The sequence below is a fragment of the Salvelinus namaycush genome, chromosome 20 (genome assembly GCF_016432855.1).
Source record: "Salvelinus namaycush isolate Seneca chromosome 20, SaNama_1.0, whole genome shotgun sequence".
NCBI classification, from domain to species: domain Eukaryota; kingdom Metazoa; phylum Chordata; class Actinopteri; order Salmoniformes; family Salmonidae; genus Salvelinus; species Salvelinus namaycush.
Genome location: NC_052326.1, coordinates 10319688 through 10340383, shown reverse-complemented (window position 1 = coordinate 10340383; position 20696 = coordinate 10319688). Strand labels below are relative to the sequence as shown.

Below are 20696 nucleotides of genomic sequence, written 5' to 3'. Positions count from 1 at the left end.
TTGGGAGTAGCAGAAACTGCCACCATGCCTGCGAAGCCTGCCCCTATCAAGAAGGCAGCCCCGAAAGCGCCTGCTCCTAAGAAGGAGGAAGCACCTGCCCCTGCACCCGCGGAGGTGGCTCCTGCTGAAGTTGCTCCCCCTGTCGAGGTCGAAGCTCCACCGGCAGAGGCTGCCCCTGCCGAAGCTGCCGAAGCAGCTGCCCCTACCGAGGCAGCTCCAACCGAAGAAAAGGCTCCCGCAGAACCCGCGCCTGAGCAGCCCAAAGCACCCTCACCCCCTCCTCCAAATGGTAATGCAATAATGCTCCATGAAATGAGCCTCGGTTGGGCTTTTAGCAGAAACACGTGGGCTACTTTGTCAATTATATCGTTGATCTCTCTGAATGGATGAGCCATGGTGACGTTTGTTTGGTGCGGAAGGGGCATACCTAACATTTTCATAAGTTCACAGGAGTGCTAAAATAAAACGTTGACATGATTTGTTAATGGGTCTTTCTAATTTACCCAATACTTCAATGGAGGTCATGGATCTTATGTCAATCCCTTTGCCACTGGATCTCTCCAAGAGCCTTCTATAAATAGCCTTACCATTTTTGGTCCAAAATGTAACTAACTCCCATTGCGAACCGCCAAACCCTGCAAAAATATTCCTTCACATGACATGTATTTCGAGAAAGTCTGTTCTTCCACATCATTTGGTAAAAAAAATAAGCAACTTTTGTCCATGATTGATTCATAAAAGAGAACTTTAAAGCACTGAAACCCCTACTTTTGAGATAGGCCTAAAGCCTCATTACGGAAGACATTGCAGAAGAATCATTGTGGGCTCCATGACGACAAGCCTACAATGTGTTGTGTAAGTGGTTGTGTAAGGCGGGGGTTCCAAAACTCGAGCCCCCCCTTCTTGCATTGGGGAACAATTTTGTGGTGGTGGAACTCAGTCCATCTTTAAACTTACTCTTGAAAGGCCCCACAGTTTAGGATCCACTGGTGTCAGCCACTTGATAGCCTGACTACCTAGTCAAGTAGTGCAATTGCTCGATATCTCACTGTATATGAGCTATTGATTAATGGTGATTCAGTGGACACCAATGTTCTATCCTTTGTGTATCTTTGCGCGCGCCCTGATTCCCTGGATAAAGCATTGTGCTCGGCCGTAGGCTACTCTAATGGTTCAGGAAGTAGCTTACATTGTGTGTCTTCAAACATAATAATCCATCCAGGAATAACACCACTACAGTCAACAGCTGGCAAACTAACATACCATATTACCAAACCTTTAACGTTAGCTGCTCTTGCTGAAGATGCTCCTTCCCCACCTGAGGTGCCTGTTGAGCCGCCTGCTGAGCCAGAGGGTAATTCATGCATCGCAATGCTGTCAAGGCATACTTAATTTAGAGTGCATTCACTACATCATGTATGTTTCCTATAGGCTAGTAATCAAACTATACTGAACAAAAATAATATAAAACGCAACATAAAGTGTTGGTCCCATGTTTTATGAGCTGAAATAAATGATCATCGAAATGTTCCATACGCACAAAAAGCTTCTTGTGCACGCGTGTTTACCTCCCTGTTAGTGAGCATTTCTCCTTTGCCAAGATAATCCATTAACACCTGACAGGTGTGGCATATCAAGAAGCTTATTAAACAGCATGATCATTACACGGGCACACCTTGTGCTGGGGACAATAAAAGGCCACTCTAAATGTGCAGTTTTGTCACACAACACAATGCCACAGATGTCTTAAGTTTTGAGGGAGCGTGCAATTGGCATGCTGACTGCAGGAATGTCCACCAGAACTGTTGCCAGAGAATTGAATGTTTTTCTCTACCATAAGCCACCTCCAACATCGTTTTAGAGAATATGGCAGTACACCCAACCAGCCTCACAACTGCAGACCACTTGTAACCACGCCAGCCAAGGATCTCCAAGTCTGGCTTCTTCACCTGCGGACAGCTGATGAAACAAAGGAGTATCTCTGTCTGTAATAAGCTCTTTGCTGGGCCTGGCTCCCCACTGGGTGGGCCTACGCTGAGGCACCATCCAAGGGTAAAGCCAAGAATAACATGTTTGTTTTGACTAGGCTACTTAACCTCTTTTACTGTAAGTTCTTTATCTCTTTACTCATATACCGGTACTTCCTATCCACATAACATGCTGCAACATCTTTTCATTTTGTAACATCTTTTGAAATGTTAGAGCAAAAGCTGACTTTAAACATCTGGCTAACGTTTAATTAATAGCGGCCGCCGCCACTGCTGCAGAGGAAGGCACCCCCGCTGCTGATGCTGAGGTTGTGGCCCACCCTGATGGTAATAGGCTCACTACCAATCCATAAGGAGCCAAGGGACTTCATCATCATATGCCACTTAATACAGATTTTCCTGTTTAGAATTATGGCAAATCACTTTTGGCTAACAGCACTAACTCACGAGTGGCGCAGTGGTCTAAGGCACTGCATCTTAGTGCTAGAGGTGTCACTACAAACCCTGGTTTTATTCCAGGCTAGTTCAATTTAGTTCAATTTAAAAAAAGAGCTAGAGATTCTATGATAATTGGGCATTTTGCCCATCATGTTAGGTATGGCCTTATTAGCATGGTCCCTGATCTGTTTGTGCTGTCTTTCTTGCCAACTCCTCTGGTCATTATCATAGGAGTTAACAGATCTGGGACCAGGCTCTTATGTTATTTGAACTAATTCATTAGATGAATCTCTAACATTAAACACTAGCTGATGCTGCTGCATCTACAGCTGCCTCAACCACAGAGGGAGATGCCCCTGCTGCTGAAGGAGTAAACCCTGTTCATGTGAAATGGATCAATTATACCTTCGCATCTGAATATGTCCAATTCCAATCCACTCCAATATGGGATCATGAGAAGGCATAGTTAGTTTGGTATACATATAATGCATTCAAAAGTTTTTCCTGACCAGGGGAACACTCCGGGCCCTAGTTAAAGCCTAGTGCACCTTAGCAGATTGTAGACTGTTTTCATCTCTCTACTGGATAAAAAAAAAGAGGAGTTCAGTAAGAGATGGCATTGGAATGGATTCTAGAACACTGCTCTCATACCGGCTGCCTCTGACCTTTTATGTAAATGCACATTTAACATCAGCCGCTGCTGCCGACGCAGGCTCCATAGAGGAACCCCCAAAACACCTACCCCCCCCCCCCCCCCCCCCCCCCCCCACCCCCATCCCCCAAAGGTAAACCAACTCGACAGTCAGAGGAAAGATTGGTCAAACCGTTACGAAGCTCTTCACACATTCTCCTATTACATTTAAAAATTATAATTTTTATGATAACCATGTCTTCCAAGTTTCAAGTTGTACATTGTCTATTATTTTTGCATTTCTAAACAATGTAGAGCCCTAATGCCATGTTTCCGTTGATATGCTAACCCAACAAGGCTAATTATTTCCTCTTGCAACTCGAGTTGTACATTGTCTGAGTTGTGTTAGCATTTCCAAACTAAATAGAGCCGTATTACTTTGTTTTTGATTGATAATGTATAATCCAATGGGGCTAATATTTCATCTCACTTCCAAGTTGTACAATGCGTTGTCTGAATTGTGTTTGCGTTTCCCAACTGTAGAGCCCACCAGTGAGCCCCTGGAAGTGACAGTGGACGACAAGAGCGACACTTCAGTGACCATCGCCTGGAGGCCTCCAAAGACCATTCCAGCCAACACTGGCCTGGATGGATACACTGTGGAAATCACCAAGGAGGGAAGTAAGTTATTCAAGCCCACTACCTTAACTAACCTCGTCCCAGATCTGTTTGTGCAGTCTTGCCAACTCCTATGGTCATGGGCCAATCTGAGACCAGGCTAGCATTTGACGACTAAGTTCTTTGAATGTTGTTATGTTGTCCCATTGGATTTTGTACATCTCTGATATGCTTGGAAGGTAAAACAGAGAATTAACCACAACCTAAGAATAATGTTTATCCATTTGTTTCACCTAACACCGTACGATGAGGCTGCGTTCCACTTTAAGCTGGTGCCATTTTAAATGATATTTTTTTGGGCTGGTCAGGCCTATCAGTTGCACCTGTCCCCTGCATGTCACTAGATGATTTATACTGTACCTAACCTCTCCCTATAAGGAGAGAGGCATTACTGGCGGTGCCATGGACTAGCTGGTGCCTGCTTTTAGATCACAACCTTCTGCTAATGTCAGTAACGGACTCGAGTCAAATGGCAGAGAAGAAAATATAGTAATGCAACTACACATTTCACCTTGCTATTGTAATAACGCACCTGGGAAATTTGAACATATGATATTCTTATTCATGAATCTCCTTAATTCCTCCATTTAAAAATATGGTTTTGGACCCAGATAGGAAGATAAGTCATGACAATACTTTCCATCCAAATACTTCCCCTGATTCTCAGTCACCACTAGAAATATAATTTATTGAAATATGTGTCCTGCAGTTTACATTTTCACTCAGTGAAGGACTGAAGATTCTCCATATCTGTCTCAATGTTTCTTAATTGTCCCTGCCTCTTTCACCTTGCTGTCTGCTCAGCGTCTGGACAGAAGGTGTACCTTGAAGGTCCTGTCAAATAAAATGACACAACTCATGAACTGAGCTATTAGCTGATACTTATTGTCCTCACTGTGATCACTCTCCTGCCACAGTTCTATATTGCACTAAGTGTGTTCACTTTCCTGTCACAGCTGAAGACTGGAAAGCAGCCAACGAGGATCTGACCGTGTCCTGCCGTTATGTCATCAAGAACCAGACTACCGACGACCGTCTGCTGATCCGAGTGGTTGCTGTAAACCCCGGTGGCCGCAGCCCCCCTGCTACCATCGCCGACCCCGTTCTGGTCAAGGCGGTTGGGGGTAAGCAAAGCCTGGACAATAGTCCTCACTCACAAACAGCCCTTAACTACTGTACTTCAGAAGCATGCCATGGTCCATTTCTTCCAACCAGCAGACGTGTGGGTTTTCTTCCAAGTAGACAGTATTGTATTTTTGGGTGGCAATAATAAGCCGGCTCGGCTTGATTTCAGTCTCAGGTATCCAACGGCTGTTGTCACATCCCTGGCCCGTTAGAATAATGCAACTGTGGCCTTCCCAGATTGTTGCCACCAAGAGGGGGGGTAGAGATCCTCGGTCTAAGCTCCCCATTTGTAGAAGGATAAATATACTACCTCCTTCGACACCTTTTGGGTGCATGTTTTCACCTGTGTCTTCTTACTTTGTCTACTTTTTGTTTTCCTCGATGATGACCGTAAATGGTTAGTCAAGGCTCTTAATTTATAGCAATCATCCTGGAAGCAAGTCTATACAGTGGCCCTGGATTTTGTGTTTTATTTTGTGTTTTATCCAGAGTCCGATTTTCTGAATATACGGTAAAATAGTTATATCAAAACCAAAGTAATTGGTGGAACTATGTTTTTTTTATGAGAGTTGATTAAAACATTATTTATGTAAGCAGGGATCAGCAAATGTGTAATGGAGAATTTTAGTGGAGGGGAATGAAACCTGAACCCCAAGGACTTATACAGGGACTGGCCGACCCCCAATCGGAGTGTCACAGTCCATGTCCCACAGTCCCACTGTCAAACTTAGCCATTGGTCCACCAATAAAAGCATCTGGTTTACCACACAATGGAACGACCGCTAACTTCCCCACAAATCCTTGGAAAAATAGTTGGGATGTGTCTGCTATTAACACGGATTCAATTGGGAAGGTTTGGCATTAAGTTGACTCCCCGGTCAGAATGCGTGCTGGAGAGGTGTCAAGCCAACCCATGTAAGAGCGATGGAAACAAGTGCAATCTGTCGAGGGGGGTGGGGATGGGGGACATTCCAAAGTGTTCACTCTACACAGAGGGGGTGGGGACAGGGGAGGGATCTAACGTCTCGTATGCCATCTAAGTCCTTTGAGACGACCAGGGACCCTGTGTTTATTTTGAAACATGCCACAGACTCTGACGGGGACAAGGCAGTTCTCTTTTGACCTGATCGCCGCATAAGGAGCGTCAAGTCAGGACACTCCACAGAGAAACACACCTAATTCTACCATGCCCATTCCCCAGTTGGTTGATTGTTTTGTTTTAAATACATTTTCTGATAGCAGCACATATTTCTGCCTAGAGCACTGGCACTAGTGCATAGGTTTGTATGGGTGCAGGTTTGCAATTATATGAATATTAGTTATTTACAAATGTAAACCATTCTGTCCATGTTTTAACACAGTAAGCCATTGGCTGTGAATTGTGTGTTTGTGGGGAACCCTATGGTCTTGGAGAATCTACAGTACAGTTGAGTGTGATTCTTACTGCAGCCTGTTTAACAATGTGGGCTGGGGTAACTGTAGATCTACATCATGTGTTGCGACATGGCATGAGTTCAGATAGGACCTATTTAGAGCTCTGGTGAGTGACACTCCGCTAGATTCAGCAGGTGTTTGGTTCCCACCAAACTAGATCTGGTCTGGATGACTGGAGTACAGGAGAATCTGTCTCGTAGCTGAAGGTACAGAGTGGGTTTTGAGGAAGTTGTTTTTTATTCTTTCAGATACACATTCAATTGCTCGCTCTGAAGTATCTCTGAAGTGTCCCATCCATTGTGTGCGTCACAGTTTCAGAGTCATTTTACTTCTTTGAACAGGTTGATTATTACTCGTAAACTATTTTTCTCTGTCTGTAGCTCGCCCCAAAGTCCGCATGCCTCGTTTCCTGAGGCAGAGGTATGTCAAGAAAGTGGGCGAGAAGATCAACCTTGTCATCCCCTACTCTGTGAGTTTGCATTATGAGATGGGTAGGCCTGGGAGTGTCTAAACCACAGGACCTGAGCAGGACCAAAACCATTGGACCCTAGCTATAGGCTACAACTATGGGCCAGAGGTTTTTCACATGGTCAGGAAAGACTCCTGGCACTAATGATGTGAAATGATGTTATAGCATGTGTCCATACAGATGGAAGTTAAGACAATTGATTGAGCCCAGCATTGTGTTCTTTACTTTCCTAGGGCAAACCTAAGCCAGTGGTTAGCTGGTTAAAGGATGGACAGCCCCTCGACTCAAAGAGGGTCAACATCCGTACATCTGACATAGACAGCATCCTGTTCATCCGTCAAGCAGAGAGAGTGGACTCTGGCTCATACGAAATGTGCGTGAAGGTGGACGACTTTGAGGACAAAGCTGCTATCATCATCCAGATTATTGGTCAGTCAAATTCTATTAGACTATCCACCTTGTTTATATTTCCAAACCAGATGATGACACAGCATTAGCCTGTCATAAAATACAGTTGAAGTCAGAAGTTGACACACACTTAGGTTGGAGTCATTAAAACTCGTCTTTCAACCACTCCACAAATTTCTTGTTAACGAACCTTAGTTTTGGCAAGTCGGTTAGGACATCTACTTTGTGCATGACACAAGTCATTTTTCCAACACTTGTTAACAGACAGATTATTTCACTTAATTCACTGTATCACAATTCCACTGGGTCAGAAGTTTACATACACTAAGTTGACTGTGCCTATAAACAGCTTGGAAAATTCCAGAAGATGATGTCATGGCTTTAGAAGCTTCTGAATGGCTAATAGACATCATTTGAGTCAATTGGAGGTGTACCTGTGGATGAATTTCAAGACCTACCTTCAAACTCAGTGCATCTTTGCTTGACATCAGGGGAAAATGTATTTTTGGAGAAATGTTCTCTGGTCTGATGAAACAAAAATAGAACTGTTTGGCCATAATGACCATTGTTATGAAGCACGGGGGTGGCAGCATCATGTTGTGGGGATGCTTTGCTGCAGGAGGGACTGGTGCACTTCACAAAATAGATGGCAGCATTGGGGTGACGGCGTAGCCTAGTGGTTAGAGCATTGGACTAGTAACCAAAAGTTTGCAAGTTCGCATCCCTGAGCTGACAAGGTACAAATCTGTCGTTCTTCCCCTGAACAAGGCTGTTCCTAGGCCGTCATTGAAAATAAGAATTTGTTCTTAACTGACTTGCCTAGTTAAATAAAGGTAAAAAAAAATATATATATTAAAATGGAAGGAAAATGATCTGGATATATTGAAGCAACATATTAAGACATCAGTCAGGAAGTTAATGTTTTGTTGCAAATGGGTCTTCCAAATGGACAATGACCCCAAGCATACTTCCAAAATTGTGGCAAAATGGCTTAAGGACAACAAAGTCAAGGTATTGGAGTGGCCATCACAATGCCTGACCTCAATCCTATAGAAAATTTGTGGGCAGAACTGAAAAAGCGTGTGCGAGCAAGGAGGCCTACAAACCTGACTGTTACACCAGCTCTGTCAGGAGGAATTGACCAAAATTCACCCAACTTGTTGTGGGAAGCTTGTGGAAGGCTACCTGAAACATTTGACCCAAGTTAAACAATTTAAAGGCAATGCTACCAAATACGAATTGAGTGTATGTAAACTTCTGACCCACTGGGAATGTGATGAAAGAAATAAAAGCTGAAATAGTTCTCTCTACTATTATTCTGACATTTCACATTTTAAAACAAAGTGGTGATCGTAACTGACCTAAGACAGGGAATTTTTACTAGGATTAAATGTCCGGAATTGTGAAACTGAGTTGAAATGTATTTGGCTAAGGTGTATGTAGACTTCTGACTTCAACTGTAGGTATATGTTGGTCATAACTAGGGCCAGGAGTTGTTTCTGGTCAGGTCTTAACTGATCTGGAGAGTGATTAAGTTTTTTGTGAGTTTACTGATACTAATGATGCAACCCATATTGAACCATGTATCTTGGTGCTTGCTCTCCCACAGAGTTGCCTGGGCCACCAGCCAGCATTAAGATTGTGGATGTCTGGGGATTCAATGTTGCTTTGGAGTGGACCGTACCCAAAGATAATGGAAACACAGAGATCACAGGCTACACTGTCCAGAAAGCTGACAAGAAGACCGGGGTGAGAAACCCTCTTGCTTACCATACAATGTCAAAGTGAATGACATACTGAGTCATTCACAACTTCTGTAACCCTCTCGTCTACACAATTCCCATTGATTCAGCAGCAAATATTTCCCCTGTAGTCAAATACATTCCCCCAAAATGTTATTTAAAAGTACATCTCAGTATACTTTACACAAAAAATTTACTTCAAAAAGAAAGTACAATATGTGTAATAAGACATTGAAATATTATTAATACTCATATGGTCTCTTGCCTAGGACTGGTTCAACATTTTGGAGCACTACCCCAGACTAAACGCCACCATCTCAGACCTCATTATGGGCAACACCTACACCTTCAGGATCTTTGCAGAGAACAAGTGCGGACTCAGTGAGGAATGTGCCGTGACCAAGGGAGAAGCCACCATTGTGAAGGAGGGTGAGACACTCTCCACACTACCCTTTTCAAAAAAAGTCCCTTACAAAAAAAAAACATGAGAAAATCACACGTGAAAATAACACTTTTTTATATATATAAAAATTGTGTGTGTCTTTGTGTGTATATATATACACATGTACACACACACACTGTACCAGTCAAAACTAATTCAAGGGATTTTCTTTATTTTTATTATTTTCTACATTGTAGAATAAAACTATGAAGTAACACATATGGAATCATGTAGTAACCAAAAAAAGTGTTAAACAAATCAAAATATATTTTAGATTCTTCAAAGTAGCCACTCTTTGCCTTGGTGACAGTTGTGCACACTCTTGGCATTCTCTCAACCAGCATCATGAGGAATGCTTTTCCAACAGTCTTGAAGGAGTTCCCACATATGCTGAGCACTTGTTGGCTGCTTCTCCTCTGTGGTCCAACTCATCCCAAACCATCTCAAATGCATTAAGGTTGGGTTATTGTGGAGGCTAGGTCATCTGATGCAGCAATCCATCACTCTCATTGGTCAATTAACGCTTACACAGCCTGGTGGTGTGTTTTGGGTCATTGTCTTGTTGAAAACAAATGATAGTCCCACTAAGTGCAAACCAGATGGTATGGCGTATCGCTGCAGAATGCTGTGGTAGCCATGCTCGTTAAGTGTGCCTTGAATTCTAAATAAATCACTGACAGTGACACCAGCAAAGCACCCCCACACCTTCACACCACCTCCTCCATGCTTCAAGGTGGGAACCACACATGCAGAGATCATCTGTTCACCTACTGTGCATCTCACAAAGACACGGCGGTTGGAACCGAAAATCTCTAATTTGGACTCATCAGACCAAAGGACAGATTTCCACCGGTCTAATGTCCATTGCTTGTGTTTCTTGGCCCAAGCAAGTCTCTTCTTCTTATTGGTGTCCTTTTGTAGTGGTTTCTTTGCAGCAATTCGACCACGAAGGCCTGATTCACGCAGTCTCCTCTGAACACTTGATGTTGAGACGTAAATGATGCAAATAGTAAAAACTACGAAAAACTCTGGAATGAGTAGGTGTGTCCAAACTTGACTGGTACTGTATATATATTTTTACATGACATTTTCATGAGTCAGACACATGGTTTTCGGACACGTGTGACATTTCACATGAATTTGTCACGTGAACAAATCATATGTAAAAAAATAAATAAAAAAAAATCACATGGGAAAAGCAGACACATGGTTTTCAGACATGTGAAGTTTAAAATGACTCATGACTCAGACGCATTTCCCTGTTTCTCAACATTTCACATGTGATTTTATATGCTTCACATGCATTCTTTTGTAACTGGCAGGATTAGAACCCAGGTCTCCAACGGGAGATGCCAATTACCATTTGACCATGAGGGCCAACACTTTTTAGAAGTCGTAGGCGGGGCTAACTCATCACGTGACCATTAGCAACCATGAGCGACTCATGTCCGCTTTTCACATTTTGTCAACTATGGGTATCAACGATAACAAAACTGTAAACGAGTTTATCACAGGATTTGCTGTGATTAATCGCAAATTCATAGTTTGCTCTAGTTGAGTTGTCATTTTAGATTTTTTTATACAAAGAGCATTGCTGTTCTGATTTTATCCAAAGTAACGGTTACAAAATCAGGTAAATTGTTCAACAAACTTTCTTTAACCTCAAAGTCAACTTGTTTTGACATCGTATTGCTGATTTTAGCTATATAGACAATGTATTTTATGTTTTCAGTGTATTTTAAACGCTTTCAGACATTGCAATAAAAAAATTGAGCACAAAAATGATTTCAGTTAATGACATTGGTTAACTGATTAACTTCGGCAGTGCTAATTTTGACATGTTAAAAACGATAAATAAGGAGACACGGAGCGCTAGTTTCTCAGTTCTTTTCACTGAGCTTCTTCCAACGGTCACTGATCAACGTATGAAGGAGAGAGGCGTGTGCCTGTGGCTGTAACACTCCGAATTGATGGCACAGAAATAAGAAATTATACCGTTTAACACACTTGAATTATTATTCACAGAATGGCATTAAATAATGAGCAATTCCATATGTGGAAACATTGCTACTACAACATGTTACCCCACTTTTTCACATGTGAGGATAACACTATTTCACTCCACATGTGAAAGTTAGATTTTCACGTAAATGTTTTTTACATGTGAAACTGCAAATTCGATTTTCATGTGATAGATTTTTTTGATGTGAACTTGAAATTCTACATTTGAATGTGAGCTTTTCAAAGTGTTTCACGTGAAACTGCATATCCGATTTTCACATGACATATTTACAATGTGAAACAGCAAGTTTCACATATGCAACTGCAATTCACATGTGATGTGAAAATGTTTTTCTTCTCACATCTGAAAGGTGGCGTTAACTTGTGAACTCTAAAAGTAATAATGTGAAAATACAGTTTCATTTGAAATTTAAGCTCAACTTGTGAAAACAGCTATTTCACATGTGAAAATGCTAATTTGACATGTTTTTTTAACGGGTCCCCCACAATGTTGGAGAATGTTAGAACAATAAAGTATTGTAGTTGCCCCCATTTAGGACCTAATCCATGCTTGTCTCATTATTTTTCAGTTATTGACTACAAACCTACCCCGTTCGTGGAGCATGACTTCACTGAGGCTCCCAAGTTCACCACTGTTCTGAACGACAGGTCCACCACTGTTGGCTACAGCACCAAGCTGCTGTGCTCTGTGAGGGGATGCCCCAAGGTAAAACTTCCCTCTCACAAACGCTCTCATACTGTAGGTTAATGAAATGGACACATGTAGGCTAGGCTAGCAGAGCTGCATTTGTATTTATTAAGGATACCCATTAGCTGCTGCCACCTTTATTTAACCAGGCAAGTCAGTTAAGAACAAATTCTTATTTACAATGAAGGCCTACCCCGGCCAAACCTTAACGACGCTGGGCCAATTGTGCACCGCCCTATGGGTCTCCCAATCACGCCCGGTTGTGATACAGCCTGGAATCGAACCAGGTTCTGTAGTGACGCCTCTAGCACTGGGATGCAGTGCCTTAGACTGCTGTGCCACGCGGGAGTTGAACATGCAGCTCCATATAGGGTTAGGTTATGATAGTCTCCCTCTGAGAGGAACCTTGGACTCCTGGCCAACTGGGCCGTAGTGGGTGGGTGGCAGAGAGGAGGGGGTGGAGGGGTCAGATGTGTTACATTCCTACCCTGAGGGGATCATGGGGGGGCCTTTACACCGTCCCTTACAAAATAACAAGTCAAATTTGCAGTTTCACATGTTGAGCTTAAATTTAAATATATTACATTTAAACTTCACATGTTAACACCACCTTTTCACATTTGAGGAGAATAACATGTTTTCACTTCACGTGAATTGCAGTTTCACATGTGATATTTAACATGTAAAACTGCAAATTTCACATTTGAAAAAAAAAATCTCACTTTGAAATGTAGAATTGCATTTTCACGTGTGAAAACATTCACTTGTGAAAATCACATTTTTCGTTTCACATGAAAATCTCACTTTCACTTGTGGAATTGCAGATTCACATGTGGGGTTGAAATGTTATTCTCCTCACATGTGAAAAGATGGTGATAACATGTTGCAGTAGCAATATTCCCACCAGTGGAATTAGGATGACCATATTTAAAAAGCCCAAATGCGGGAAAAGGGAACGATTCTGCTGGACATTCGCTGAACAGTGGACAGACTGAGAGCCAGGCCTAATTGCCCAACATCTGTGCCCGACCTCAGTAATGCTGAATGGAATCTTGTGGCTGAATGGAAGCAAGTCCCTGCAGCAATGTTCCAACAACTAGTGGAAAGCCTTCCCAGAAGAGTGGAGGCTGTTGTAGCAGCAAAGGGGGTACAAACTCCATATTAATGCCCATGATTTTGGAATGTGATGTTCAACGAGCCATGTAGTGTATGTCCCTTTTGCGATGCGCTGATCATTGTAGGATTGTAGTATCGTGCATAGTAATACATGCTCCATGTACACGAAAGCGGGAAATATACAATTCATACGAAACACATATAAATCACATATGTCATTGCAGCCTAAGATTCTGTGGATGAAGAACAAGATGATCCTCAACAACATGGACAACCCCAAGTACAGGATGATCAGCACAGGGGGCATCTGCACCCTGGAGATCCGTAAGCCTGGCCCATACGACGGTGGTGAGTATGTCTGCAGAGCCGAGAACCAACTGGGGAAGGTCGACACCGGCTGCAAGCTAGAGGTCAAAAGTAAGTTGTTGTGGTGAAGAAAAAAAAAGTGCACTTGTCTTTTCCTGCTAGTACTGTCTTTTCTAGTAGGATAACTTCTTTTTTTGTGAAAATTGTACTTACTATGACTGGTATGTGGTTGTCTCAACTTAAGTAACTAACTGTAAGTTCCTCTGGATAAGAGCTTCTGCTAAATTACTAAATGATCAAATGTAAAAGTAACTTCATTTCGAACACCCTGGGCCCACTCGGGTTGAATCAACGTTGTCTCCATGCCATTTCAATACAATTACATGAAATCAACGTTGTCTCCATGCCATTTCAATACAATTACATGAAATCAACGTTGTCTCCATGCCATTTCAATACAATTACATGAAATCAACGTTGTCTCCATGCCATTTCAATACAATTACATGAAATCAACGTTGTCTCCATGCCATTTCAATACAATTACATGAAATCAACGTTGTCTCCATGCCATTTCAATACAATTACATGAAATCAACGTTGTCTCCATGCCATTTCAATACAATTACATGAAATCAACGTGGACTAGAAGTTGAATTGATGTCCGTACCTAGTGGGAAAAGGCTTTCTCATACATAGTTTTAACCGAGGAAGAAGTCTCACAAAGTATGAAGCAAGTTCATCTATAATATAGACAAATGCTTTTGTAATCAAATGTATTTCTACTTTTAGTGGTGTTTTATATGATTCATTATCCATGCAAATGTAGACACTCGATATTTGCTGTATTTGAAATCAGGCTGTGTGGAAATATTGCCATTTGTTCATGATCACTAAATGAATTATATTTACCTCAACAGAGCCTGCGCATGCAGACGCTGACGCTGACAAGTAGGAACTGTAAATGCACATGCATACAGGTCAGTCACTCTTATTGGCATTAAGGTTTCATGTGGAAAATGGGCTTCAATTTACAAGGCCTGAATTCAGAAGTTGACTGAATCAATAAATAAAGGCCACTTTGTTCCAAAATATACTTCTTTAATATCTTTATTAAAGAAATAAAATCCAGCTTGGCATTTCATTTGCTTTGACTTTGGTCTTATTGGAGAGAAAGTTTATATGTACCCATATTATCACATAAAATGTTGCACCAACATTTATTTGAATATGTACCAAAGTCTATTTGAGTCCTGGTATGACGTACATATTCTCCAAGGCTGGCCTTACATGGAGAGCCCTAAAGTGGGAGGTGGAAGGTGGCCTCTGCAATTACAAGGGTCTGAGTGCTAGTCCTATCTCCTGCTCATAAATGAGTCCTGTAATGGCTCCATATACAGTGGAGTTGCACTCAGTTGGGGGACTACATCATTTCCTTGACTCGGCATTCGGGGCCCATTAGAGACCAGCGAGACACGGCAATTTACTACCAGGATCCACAGTATTGCAAGCAGCTTTTCACCCACCAAGGTGTTAGTATCCCCCGTGGAGATTCATCAGCTCTGTTCACTTGCAAAAAACTATTTTGGTGTAATATGAATATTTATACTGGCTGTAGTCTTTAAAAAAAAAATGTACGTTAAACTCTTGGAATATATATTTTGTAGGCCTGCGACTGCAGTTCTAACCACCCCAGTTGGCTAAATACGGCATGTGAATTGACACCTGTTCTTTACATCTGTTACAGTCCCAAATTAGAAGCAAGCGGAATGAGGCCTTTACAAAAAGGTGAGGTGGTCTTTGTAAGCTCTATGTACTTTTCTCTCTTTTGATGTGAAATATGTTGAGACATTAAATAACGTTCGGTGAGTTTTAAAGTTATATATGCCACTTGTTTTTCTATAGGACGGTTCTGGATGCTGGAAAAAAAAACATGTACATATGACTGACTGGAGAGAACAAACAATGAAATAGTTAATGTCTACAACCACGTTCCTATATTTATGAAGATCATTTTTTTTGTTGCCTTTATTTATTTTTCTTCCTTAGTACTCTCTGGTATAGAGTTCATATCCATGTCCACAACCATCTCCGATGTCAACAACTGTCTGTGTCACATTGTAATTCTGAATAGAGCAAATCGATTGTTACTGATTGGAGATTAAAGATGTAAAACCTCGGGAATGTGTTACAATATTTTGATTTAATGCTTTTCTTTTGTTGAATAAACCTTCTCTAACCTGAAGTAAAAATGACAACGGGTCGATCGAAACCTTCTGTACTTATTGTGAAAGAGGAAAAGTGCTGGTTATGGCAAGGCCGGCAGATTATTTCCTTAACAGGATTTTGTAATGTGTTTGTATAATATACAGTATGTGCAGTTCACAGTAGTCGCTCTTTAACTTGTTTATCACATGACATGATCTGATATTACAGAGTGGCATGGTATGGGTTGAATCCAAGCTGATCAGGTATCAGTCTACACACTGTCCTGGCACTCGATTACTCTCCTATGAATCCAGCCAAGAAGACTACAGAACTGAGAATAAAAAAAACAGTGCAACAACACCACTGCTAAATCAAGAGGCAGAAGAGCGTGTCCACACTTGGGCACTTTGGCTCACACACAAAAAGGTACAAGTGTAGCAACAGTATGACTGGCCCTCCAGCGGGCTATGTAACTGTCTCATCCTCACACAGTCATGGAGTTTTTGGCATAGTGATAAGAGGCTGTGTTGCCAGAGATATGTAGATTGTTGCCAGTGATGACAATACGAAGCATTTTGATACAGTGGCTGGATGACATTGTGTCTTTAAGAGAGTTGGAAAGAGAGAGAGGTGACGTGTCTGAAGGCATGGTTGGTACAAGAGCACCACTCAACAACAGCTCCCTCTAGTGTCCTTACTTGGAAATGACAAGATACGTAGAGGCTACTTCTATTACAGTGAACCCACAGTACACAGAAGTCAGTTCAACATCTAGTTCTGATTTACGTTTGGTTGATGTCACCATGTTTTTAGGTTAAAAGTTGGATGAAAAAAAAACATTGACTATCTGTGTTGAAATGTTGTGGAAAACCATTAAAAATAATTAATGTAGGGAGTAGATCAGCTTTAATATTGCAGATAGATTGTGGCTTCCATCAATGTAATTATCTGCCTCCTTTCCAATCCCCCATATTTTTAGTTAAATATATATTTTTTTATGTATTTTCCTTATTTTTCCCTAACCCTACCATCCCTCCCCTAATTGGAGAAAACGAATGAACAACAATAACACTTAAGCTTCTACTTCCAGTTTATACATACCATATACACGTTACAGACAGTATATTTTACATGAGTTATCTGGTTTTTATTTTTTTTGTCCCACCCTTCAGCTCCACACCAACCACTCCCATTTATCTCTGAACACCATCCAGTTTTGATTTCTATTTCCCATATATTTTGCAACTGTACTGGGATGTTTCACAAAAGTTCTGAACCTTTCTATTCTCATAGTTTCTAAAGATTGTAAATTGCAGATAAACATTTTGCTGAGAGTATTATTGATCGATTGACAATTACTTTTCTAATCAGCCTGCAGTGCTATTTGCAGAGTTAGCTTGAGGTAAATGTTGCAATTCTTCAACCATTCCTGAACCTGCGACCAAAAACAAGCTACGTATGGGCAGTACCAAAACAAGTGATCTAATGATTCTGTCTCTTTGCAGCAAAATCTGTAGAGCTGGGATGGTTGTATCCCCAATATACAGTACCAGTCAAAGTTTGGACACACCTAGTCAAGGGTTTTTCTTTATTTTTACTATTTCTACATTGTAGAATAATAGTGAAGACATCAAAACTATGAAATAACACATGGAATCATGTAGTGTAAAAAAAAGTGTTTAACAAATCAAAATATATTTTATATTTTAAATTCTTCAAAGTAGTCACCCATTGCCTTGATGACAGCTTTGTACACTCTTGACATTCTCTCAACAAGCTTCATGAGGAATGCTTTCCCAACAGTCCTGAAGGAGTTCCAACATACTGTTTGCTGAGCACTTGTTGGCTGCTTTTCCTTCGCTCTGTAGTCCAACTCATCCCAAACCATCTCAATTGGGTTGAGGTTGGGTGATTATGGAGGCCAGGTCATCTGATGCAGCACTCCATCACTCTCCTTCGTTAAATAGCCCTTACACAGCCTGGAGGTGTGTGTTGAGTCATTGTCCTGTTGAAAAACAAATGATAGTTGCACTAAGCGCAAACCAGATGGGATAGCCTGTCGCTGCAGAATATTGTGGTAACCATGTTGGTTAAGTGTGCCTTGAATTCTAAATAAATCACTGACAGTGACACCAGCAAAGCACCCCCACACCTTCACACCACCTCCTCCATGCTTCATGGTGGGAAACACAGATGCAGAGATCATCCGTCCACCTACTCTGCGTCTCACAAAGACACGGCTGTTGAAACCAAAAATCTAAAATCTTGGACTCATCAGACCAAAGGACAGATTTACACCGGTCTAATGTCTATTGCTCGTGTTTCTTGGCCCAAGCAAGTCTCTTCTTGTTGGTGTCCTTTTGTAGTGGTTTCTTTGTAGCAATTCGACCACGAAGGCCTGATTCACGCAGTCTCCTCTGAACAGTTGATGTTGAGATGTGTCGGTTACTTGAACTCTGTGAAGCATTTATTTGAGCTGCAATCTGAGGTGCAGTTAACTCTAATGAACTTATCCTCTGCAGCAGAGATAACTCTGGGTGTTCCTTTCCTGTGGCGGTCCTCATGAGAACCAGTTTCATCATAGTGTTTGATTGTTTTTGCGACTGCACTTGAAGAAACTTTCAAAGTTCTTGACATTTTCCGCATTGACTGACTTAATGTCTTAAAGTAATGGTTTGTCATTTCTCTTTTCTTATTTGAGCTGTTCTTGCCATAATATGGAGTTGTGTTATTTCATAGTTTTGATGTCTTCACTATTATTCTACAATGTAGAATAATAGTAAAAATAAAGAAAAACCCTGGAATTTGTAAGGGGAGAGAGAGCGTATTAGCTGTTGACTTCAGGCTTACAGTGGCACTGTCTGTCCATCTGATACACCTGTTGGTTTGTTTGTCAAAGCTTCGCAACAATGTTGCTACTAATCTATGCGATCAATGACAGGAGCGGTCCCAGAAGATTACAACCACAACCTAGAGAGGTATACCTGGTGATTGACATAAACACTTTACAAACTGAACACGCTGAAAATAAACAAGACTTTCGCACACACTGTCAAACTGCTGCGCCAACCGAGAGCTTCCACACAGAGCCAGAAAAGCTGTCTTTATTTTCTCGCTCCTGACTGCTGATGCGCTCTTAAAGTGGCAGCGCACGGTGAAGGCTCCGTGCAGGATTTTGCCAAAATATTCATTCTCTTTTTAACAAAGTAAATACTGATCGTCTTTTCTTATTATCTGCTAAGCCATTACAATTATAACTGGCTATACTTATTTCACCATTTACCATAATGAGTTACAAGTTTCAATTCTAATTATCATAATATTAACTCAGCAAAAAAAGAAACGTCCCTTTTTCAGAACCCTGTCTTTCAAAGATAATTCGCAAAAATCCAAATAACTTCACAGATCTTCATTGTAAAGGGTTCAAACACTGTTCCCCATGCTTGTTCAATGAACCATAAACAGTTAATGAACATGCACCTGTGGAACGGTCGTTAAGACACTAACAGCTTACAGACGGAAGGCAATTTAAGGTCACAGTTATGAAAACTTAGGACACTAAAGAGGCCTTTCTACTGACTCTGAAAAACACCAAAAGAAAGATGTCCAGGGTCCCTGCTCATCTGCATGAACATGCCTTATGCTGCAAGGAGGCATGAGGACTGCAGATGTGGCCAGGGAAATAAATGGCAATGTCTGTACTGTGAGACGCCCAAGACAGCGCTATAGGGAGACAGGACGGACAGCTTATCATCCTCGCAGTGGCAAACCACGTGTAACAACACCTGCACAGGATCGGTACATCCGAACATCACACTTGAGGGACAGGTACAGGATGGCAACAGCAACTGCCCGAGTTACACCAGGAACGCACAATCCCTCCACCAGTCCTCAGATTGTCTGCAATAGGCTGAGACAGGCTGGACTGAGGGCTTGTAGGGCTGTTGTAAGGCAGGTCCTCACCTGGTATCACCGGCAACAACGTCGCCTATGGGCGAAAACCCACCATCGCTCGACAAGACAGGACTGTGCTCTTCGCTGACGAGTCGCTGTTTTGTATCAGCAGGGGTGATGGTCGGATTCGCATTTCTCGTTGAAGAAATGAGCATTACACTGAGGCCTGTACCCTGGAGCGGGATCGTCATGTTCTGGGGCGGTGTGTCACAGCATCATCAGACTGAGCTTGTTGTCATTGCAGGCAATCTCAACGCTGTGCGTTACAGCGAAGACGTCCTCCTTCCTCATATGGTACCCTTCCTGCAGGCTCATCCTGACATGACCCTCCAGCATGACAATGCCACCAGCCATACTGCTCATTCTGTGCATGATTTCCTGCAAGACAGGAATGTCAGAGTTCTGCCATGGCCAGCGTAGAGCCCGGATCTCAATCCCATTGAGCATGTCTGGGACCTGTTGGATCGGAGGGTGAGGGCTAGGGCCCTTCCCCCCAGAAATGTCCGGGAACTTGCAGGTGCCTTGGTGGAAGAGTGGGGTAACATCTCACAGCAAGAACTGGCAAATCTGGTGCGGTCCGTGAGGAGGAGATGCACTGCAGTACCTAATGCAGCTGGTCCCCACACCAGATACTGACTGTTACTTTTGATTTTGACCCCACCCCTTTGTTCAGGGACATATTATTCCATTTCTGTTAGTCACATGTCTGTGGAACTTGTTCAGTTTATGTCTCAGTTGTTGAATCTTGTTATGTTCATACAAATATTTACACATGTTAAGTTTGCTGAAAATAAACGCAGTTGACAGTGAGAGGACGTTTCTTTTATTGCTAAATTTATGTTTGTAAACTTACAGTACAATTAAAAAGTACCTTTACGATTGAGTGTCCATGTAGCTGTACCATGATATTTCCACTGCTACTGAGTAAACCTCCAATTGTTCTCCACTACTCGCTAAAACTTCCCCCCATCCCAAGTTGGGTTGTCCTCCTAGTGACCGGCAGACCTCCCCTGCCCACCCGGATCCCAGAATCCGCTACCCATCCTT

At 42.0% G+C, this 20696-nt stretch overlaps 1 protein-coding gene across 1 annotated transcript; it reads left to right on the top strand.

The window, feature by feature from the left end:
- Positions 1-15739, top strand: LOC120065660 (myosin-binding protein H-like). Its single transcript, XM_039016728.1, has 12 exons — positions 1-289; positions 3601-3738; positions 4692-4859; positions 6675-6763; positions 6997-7192; positions 8781-8920; positions 9183-9342; positions 11947-12083; positions 13406-13598; positions 14408-14467; positions 15235-15275; positions 15393-15739. Exons 1-10 carry the CDS (start codon positions 25-27, stop codon positions 14440-14442), a joined length of 1521 nt encoding a protein of 506 aa, XP_038872656.1. The 5' UTR covers positions 1-24; the 3' UTR covers positions 14443-14467; positions 15235-15275; positions 15393-15739.
- The last annotated feature ends 4957 nt before the right edge of the window (positions 15740-20696 follow it).